Source organism: Pezoporus wallicus, unplaced genomic scaffold (genome assembly GCF_028554395.1).
Source record: "Pezoporus wallicus isolate ANWC-B61680 ecotype Strahan unplaced genomic scaffold, APGP_CSIRO_Pwel_v1 contig_2025, whole genome shotgun sequence".
NCBI classification, from domain to species: Eukaryota; Metazoa; Chordata; class Aves; order Psittaciformes; family Psittacidae; genus Pezoporus; species Pezoporus wallicus.
Genome location: NW_026640253.1, coordinates 5,195,441 through 5,203,734, shown reverse-complemented (window position 1 = coordinate 5,203,734; position 8,294 = coordinate 5,195,441). Strand labels below are relative to the sequence as shown.

Sequence of the window (8,294 nt, the reverse complement as noted above, 5' to 3'; positions counted from 1 at the left end):
TTCAGAGAGTGAGATAATTTTATTTTTTCAAATAGAAAATTGTTCACATCTAGTCCATTTACACATACTCAATACATTCCAGCACATCACACTATACCAAAAAATGACAGCTCTAAGGACTTAAAAATGAACAAATCTATTACAGGGTAACAAGTCAATTTACAGAAAAGATTGAGCAGCAAGAAGACTCATAACCAAACCAATGTTTAAATACATTTCTAATACAAGCCAACCATATTAAATTGACCTGTGAACAGTGCACATAGCTTCTCTTTTTTAACCTGCTTCTCTACTCTTATACTATATGAAGACCTGCTTTAAAGGACTTAAGAGCTTATTTTTTTTTAAATCACTTGAATGGTTTATTTCTGGATCTAATCTTGTGAAGTACTTCCTATCAGGCAGGTAACAGTTGCCTGACAGGTTTATTCCACCAAAGAGTGGACACAGTTTTGGGTGACACGTGTTATGACTCCATGGCATCCAGAAAATAATCTTTTTAGCAAAGAATATACTTGAGGTCCACAAAATGCTGATGGCCCTCAGCTTCTGTTGACTCTAATACTCCCAAGAACTCAAATCTTTGGAGCTAAAAGGAAAGCATTTTTTTGTATTTGGTCTTATAGCCAAACAAGTATCTGCTGTAAACTGAAATCTCAGGGCTTAAATACAATGCAGAGCAACCTGAACCTTACTGATTGCAGCATGTGTACCTCCCTGGAGTGACCAGGCTGGACTTTGGTAGAGGAGAGCAATCATGTTTCTCTAATTATTCCCTTCCTCTTCCTCTTTTCATGGCAGCAGCACTAAGGTGAATGGAATTTTTAGTTTGTAAAAGCAAGGTGAAGAAAACCAATCTTTGACTGATATAGCTGGAGGTTTCTGCTGAATTCCCCTTCCGTGCAAAGCATCAAGAAGTTTGCTTGCTTTTTTTCTTTTACTAAATACCTTGAAAGCATTATGGCTCTCCATCTTCTACAGTGAACTGACAATGTTCCAGACAGTCTTGCTCTACATGATTACATGAGGCTTCTGGGAACAGTGATAAAATCCATAAATTTTCTCCACAAAACTGGAAATACAAGCAGACCTCAACAGAGAAAATTAAAATACTTATTACTGCTCTGCCTGCTCCTACTTTGTGTCAATCTTAAGTAATAGAGTTAATTTAAAAATCAATTGCTGCAATCCATCTCAATAAAAATGTAACCTGAAGATCAGGTATGCTTAGCTTATGAATGACAGAGGAAAAAAAAAAAGTCTGATGGTAATTTTGGAACACATTTAAGGATTCTGCTTTGTCTTCCCACTGTGCTGAAAGACAAATTTTACTATTAAAGCCCTACATGGTATGCTTTAAGGGTATCCCTTCAAGTTATGGTAACTGAGAACATATTTTTAAAATCTTAATTCATATTTTTTTACTAATTATTTACCGAATCGATAAAGCTATCTACTCTACAATGCACACCATTACCTATACATAGCTGTTAGAAATACACATCTACGTATCAAAATCAGAGACAACATCCAAACTGTAAAATGTAACCAGACACTCTTATCCTCTTTAAACAGTCTAATAAATAAATATAAATACATAAATATTGAGGAACAGTCATATATTCCTTGCACTAATAGAGGTATATTATTTTTCTGTGGTCAATAGTAAAATCTTGCTTATATCTTTAGAAAGGGTAAATTTCTTACAATACAGCAAAAACTTAAGATAATTCATAAATTGTTGTGACAGGATCCAGTGTGTCTGTTACTCTACAAATACTTACCAAGAGGTTTTTTAGCTTAAAGCTTTTGTAACAGGAATGCTTCTAGCTTTGCCTGTACCCTGGGCAACTGCTGCGAATAAGTACCATTCATGAAAGAATGAGAATATCAAATCTTCTCTGTGCATGAGGTAAAGTGATATTCAAAAAGAAAGTCTAAGTTTCTCCTTGTTTTTTCCACTTTGAAAATCTAGTGCATCATACATACAGTTGGACCTACTACCAATCTTAAATTGCAGAATTATCTCAGATTTAATAAAGTACTTGAATTACACAGAATACTAAAGAGAACCTGCACATACGCTTTGCCAATATCTACAAACACATATACAGAGAAGACAGGAGATATTTCCTTTAAGCAAAAAATATGCGTGTGTTCTTAAGCAGCAAGATAGATGTAGTGTAAATATACCCACAATATTTTCTGTCAGATGTTGACATTAAAAAAAAATCAACACTTGTTTTTGCAATCCTTTTGAGGAATTATTCTCAGGGAGATTTTTAACTCATCACACCCTATGATACTACGTGCAATGTATTTTATCAAGCCATTGTAAAGCCTACCCTACAAATACTAATTGGGTTTGGATTATTAGTTTTAAACTATCATTTAGCATATTTTAAAGACCTTAATCTGTGACATACAAAAGCTTTTTTGAGCATTTAACAGTTTTAAGGGTAGTAACCCCTTTGATAATCCCTTACCATTGTACAAAATGTAGGGATTTAATATTGCTTTAACTTGTTCAAAAATACACAGTGCACTAAAACTTGCAAATACCTGGAAAATTAATTTCTGATACTGCATTTACAGTAGTTTTAATGAGTGCTTATATGTAGTTATTAATCAAATGACACTTCCTCCACCAGAAATACAGACTAACCTTGTTTTTATGTGATGCTTGCTTTCTGACCTTTAAATAGTTCACCATGGCTTGGCTGTGCCAAAATATTAACAAAACCACATACAGATTCAGATAAACACATGGAAAGTAACGTTGTCTCAAAAATACTAAATTATGTCACCATGCTTCTCAGAAACTCTATTCTCAGCATTAAAATAAAATTCCAAGAAAACAACAGAGCTCTGATTTCCCTTTCACAGACTCTGATGCCCATCAGAGAGGTAAATTCAGTCCTATTCTGTATTCCAGTGATCCTTTAAGCTGATAGTGAAATGACTCACTCTGGTATATGCAAAAGAACTGCTTAAGCACTTTTGATAAGAAAGCAACATGTTTCCCAAATAAACTGATTTTCAATTTGAATTTCTCCATTTTTCATAATACTGTATCTCCACGATTATGAATATTGCTGAAATCATGTTTATTTGCATGTGGCTGTCTAAATCCTGCTCTGCTGATGGCCTCTAGATAATATAACGCTTTCAAAGTCCTGGTCTTCTGCTTTTTCTTTCACTCTCTGCTCCTCTAAGGTAGACACAAGTTTATCCCTTTCTTCAACCACTTTCATCATCTCAGTAAAAATTTCAACCTCCTCATTCAGATCCATTTCGTCTTTAAGGCTGTCTGAAAGATCACAAAACAAGAGGTCAAAATCCAGATAACACACTTGTTACACTTTACATTTTAACTGTTGGCGTGCAGCTTGAATTAATATTATAGTCAATGAGAAATTAAGTCAATAGCAGTTAATGGTTTTTATGTTACAGTCCAGGGAAAATTTCTCCAGCATTTGGGACATTTAAGGTTGACCATTAAGGCTCCTAAAGGCTAGGGTAGGTCTTTTAGCAAAGCTTTGACTGGAATGCATAGGAAGAGCACAACTTATTTACAAAAACTGGAGTTTAATTTATAAGATAAAAAGCCCAACCATGAAATGTAGTACCTGTAAGAAAATGAAAAGTGTTTTTCAGAAAATGCATTGAAAACTGCCATGGCTTATAAACTGCATGCTTTGAACATGACAGGCTATTTTTGGGTATTCAAGTGCTATTTAACTCCCCTTCTTCCTCCATTCCTCCTCCCCATGTTCTCTTTTCTAATATCAAATGAAAGGGCAAGCCTAAACTGTAACCCAAAGTATCTGAAAGCAATTCCAAAATACTGTGGTAACCAGTAATGCTACAGCTGGCACAAAACCAGATAACCTCTTTCGTGTTTAAGTGGTTGAAACAATTACTTTCCACTGCTTCCCATCATTGCTCTGCCAGGGATGTGAGGAAGCAGAGACGGGCGCCTGCTACACACAAACTTGGATTTTCCCTTATCATTGTTGCTGCCTGCACACACAATTAGTGCAATTACATGTGCGAGTGCTTCTGATCCAGTTCAGTGTAAAACTGGGCAGGTTAGCTTAGCTGTCTTCACTAGAAGTCAGTTGAGAAGACCTCTCATGTTGCATTTTTCTGGCTGAACTGCCCTTGCAGAAGAGAAGTGGAGGAAGAGCCTTAGCAACTCTGTTCCTCTGGAAGCAAACAGGTATGTACGGGCATGGCCTCTCACTGTGGCCTGGAACATATACTTCCCTTTGACTTACCATCAATGGCCATCTTCTCTCTCAGTTTTTGTTCCAACCTGCTTTGGTGGTCTTCCAATTCTAGCTCTTGGGCTCTAGGTACAACAAAAAGTACATTAAAAGAGCTTTTTTCCAATAAAGACATAAACGTTAATATTATTTCAACCAAGAGATTCCGTGTTCTGTTTTCCAGTGTTTTCTCCTCTTGGGCAATCAAGGCTAAAAAGTTTGCCCATGCCTACATTGCCACAGCAATGCCAGATGTACCACTACCACCTTTTGCATTATATATCAGATTAAGCTCTCTCATACACTGCAACACTTCATGCTTTAGCCAGCTGTGCTTTTTGGTGGCACCCACAACGTAATTCTGGATAGGACTGAATGATCCCCCCGACATGAAGGGCCCTGGCAGGCTCTCTGCACAGGAATGGGTCCTGAAGGAAGGGAATTAACACATGTGAACGCATCCAGACAACATTTTGCGTTCTGCAGTGACAAAAGCAGCCTGCTTTTGCTTTTGTAACTGCTTTTCCAGACGGTGTGAGCAGGAAGCATTACTACTGCAACACACAATGACAACTGAACAGGAAAGAGGAGGTTTGGCCCCAACAGCATCAGCTGGGGAGAAATTGGGGTGCAGCTGGAACTAATGGTTGGTCTGCATTACTGCCCACAGCACTGGGTGCTGAGTGATATGGAAATGATAAATGGCAACAAGCAGCCTGCACTGGTGTGAAATCCAGGGGTGAGTAATAACTCTCATCGCCTTCCCACATGGTCCAGAAATCCTGGAGAAAATAGCTGAGAGTCACCTCCACTTATCTGTTGAGCACGTTTCCAAGGAGGCGAGGTGAGGCAACAGAGCTACAGCCTATATTGTTTCCATCAACTACAGTGAGCATCTGAGGCAGTTTTTATTTGCTTGGGGCATCTGCTTGCTTCATTGCTGTAGTGAATTCCTAGATCTTTTCCCCTATGTCCAATGAAACCTGAGATAAATTTGTCAGACTGCTTTTCTTTCACAGAAGAAAGTTCATTAGACGCACATTATGTAAATGCAGAGCGTCTACATGCTATATTGTTTCAAAGCATGTTATAAGATTGAAATAAACGAACCCCTGTGAGAGGGAAGGACAAGGAAGGCTCAACTAAAAATCTGTGTTCAAAACAGATTGTAGCTACTCTGGGTACATTTATTCCACAACAGTCTCAAACTGCAGCACACAACAGGGTGTTCAGGTGTATTTTCAGTACACTCTTCCTCTCTCCCCTCCCCATCTTTAGTACTAATGCTTGTCCTCACTTACATAATCAGGAGCTCAGACTCATAGCGCATTAATTTATTCTTCTCCAGGACCAGCTCAAACCATTCATGCAGCATCTGAGTTTCATCCTTTGTGCCTGAATCTGTTTAAAATAAAAGGCTTAAGTGTGCATTACCAGCTTTCTTTCCAACGCACTCACCACTTAAGTTCATGTTAAATAGTCCCCATTGGTAAGCCTACGTGAGTTCAAATGTAGATTTTTTTTGCTGTGTGTAACTTACATCAGTAAAGTCTGGGTATAACAGGTATAACATTCTTGTCTACCTTTGCTTGAATGATGTAGTTTATTGCATATGTTGTAGTTAAAGATGCATTAGACTTAAAACCACTTCTGTTCAGGCAGTTAAGATTTTCCTTTCAAGACTTTCTTTTCTTAATGGGCACTTTTTCTTTTTCTTACTTCTGCCTTTGACAACATAGTTCCTCTGCTGATACTGGACTCCAGCAGCTGAACTATATGTATAAATAGGTAATCCCATTAATGCAACCGGACTTCAGGATGTACATCCTGGCAAGTATCAACTTAGTCCCTGTTTCCAGTGAGTGGGCATCAGACACACAATCAAATCCACAAGTTTCTGATCATTTTCCAACTGGCCTCTAAATCTGCATCTGCTTTGAATGACAGGAAAGGCTGTGGGACAGGGTAACTCTTCTATTACTTCATGGTTTTGTAACACTTTGGGCCAGTGCATCACTGTTAGGCACTATACAGACGTGAAACATGAGATGGTATCGTGGTTGAAGCCCAGCTGGTAACTCAGAACCATGCAGCTGCTCACTCATTGCCCTCCTTCTACCTTCCCCTGCTCCCAGAGGGATGGGGAGGAGAACTGAAAGAATATAACTCCCGTGGGTTGAGATAAGAACAGTTCAGTAACTAAGGTATAACACAAACCACTACTGCTGCCACCAATAATAATAATGATAAAGAAAATAACAAGGGAAGAGAATACAACCGCTCACCACCTTCTGATCAATACCCAGCCCAACCCGAACAATGATCTGGGGCTTCCGGGTAACTGCCCCATTTATTTACTGGGTATGACGTGCTGTGGTATGGAATATCTCTTTGGCTAGTTTGGATCAGAGATTCACCCTCTCCTTCAGCAGTTTCTGCAACTTGTCGTCCAGGACTCCATACAGCTGCCTTCCATGTCCGATGCTTTCCCACAATACGGCAAGACCCATCAGTAAACAAGGCATACTGCTTTTCACTTTCTGACAGTTTATTATATGGTGGGGCCTCTTCAGCACGCACCACCTCCTCCTTTGGTGACATTCCGAAATCTTTGCCCTCTGGCCAAAGGAATTGAGAAAAATGCATTGGCAATATCAGTCGTGGCATACCACTTGGCTGCCTTTGACTCTAGTTCATACTGTAATTTGGGATGTCTTCTCCAGAGCCCCACAGCACCCAAGGAAGCTGCGTTTCTTTCTTATTAGTTGGTGGAGACATTGCTGTTATCTTGTTGATCACATCTGTGGGATCTGTCTACGTCCAGCATTTTATTCCCCAATGGTGGTGTGACTTCATTCAGGCCCATGGCAAATGGTAGGGCTGTGTTTCCACCCCTGGGGCAGAAGTACTATTGTCATACCACTCTAGCATGTCACTCTCTCTGTCAGACTTTTGCACTGGCCATATGGGGCTACTGAAGGGTGAGCAGGTCCTGCTGATCACTCCTTGCTGATCACCTTATGGATGGGAATCAGGGAGTCTCGGTTGGTGCGATATTGCCACCCATGCACTGTTGTGTTCACGATTGGCACTTGTTGTTCTTTGACCTTTGGCAACCCCACAACAGAAGGATCCTCTGAGAGACCAGGCAAGGTGGACAGCTTCTTAATTTCCTCTGTCTTCAAAGCAGCAACACCAAAAGCCTATCAGTACCCTTTTGGGTCTTTGAAGTACCCTCTCCTGCTCCTGAGGTAGTCTATGCCAAGGATGCATGGATCCTCTGGACCAGTCACATTAGGGTGCTTTTGCCACTCCTTCCCAGTCAGGCTGATTTCAGCCTTCAGTACAGTCAACTCTTGGGGTCCTCCTGTCACTCCAGAAATATAAATGGGTTCCACCCCTTGATAGCTTGATGGCATCAGGGTACACTGTGCACCAGTATCTACTAGAGCCTTACACTCCTGTGGGACTGATGTGCCAGGCCATCTGATCCACACAGTCCAGTAAATCCAATTGTTCCCTACCTCCACCTGGCTGGAGGCAGGGCCCCTCGAATAGCAATCACAATATTGGTCACTTACATCTTGTAGACAGGGATTAGGATTCTTTGTCACAGGATCTGGAGTAAAATCAACTCTTCCACTCCATCTGGGAACCTGCTCACCAGAGACTGAAGCTGCAGCTTTCATGGGATGATCATCCTTGACCTTTGCTCTCCTCTTCAATTCACTCACGCATACCTCCGCAGCTGAGGTAGGTTTTCCAGCCCGCTTTCTCATGTCTTCTCCGTGATCCAGCAGGTAAAACCATAGGGTGGCCTGTGGCCTGTACCTCCTATATCTTCTCTCTTGAGCAGTAGGGTGCCTTTAGTTTATAGCTGAGACAGGGGCTGGTACACATAAGGAACTGGACAGATCAAATAGATCACCTCTCAATTGTTTTAACTCCTGGGACAGTTTTTCCACAGTTGAAATGACGGAAGGGGTGAGATTGTCTTCGAACTCTTGGAGTTGATGAATCAGTTCA

At 40.3% G+C, this 8,294-nt stretch overlaps 1 protein-coding gene across 1 annotated transcript in view; it reads right to left on the bottom strand.

The window, feature by feature from the left end:
• Positions 1 to 8,294, bottom strand: part of MICAL2 (microtubule associated monooxygenase, calponin and LIM domain containing 2) — a 117,643-nt gene continuing 109,349 nt past the window's right edge. Inside the window, exons 35-37 of the mRNA XM_057418220.1 lie at positions 5,570 to 5,669; positions 4,281 to 4,354; positions 1 to 3,310 (exon numbers count right to left, since the gene is read on the bottom strand). Coding sequence (XP_057274203.1) covers positions 3,126 to 3,310; positions 4,281 to 4,354; positions 5,570 to 5,669 — 359 coding nt within the window. The 3' untranslated portion in view covers positions 1 to 3,125. The remainder of the gene's footprint in view (positions 3,311 to 4,280; positions 4,355 to 5,569; positions 5,670 to 8,294) is intronic.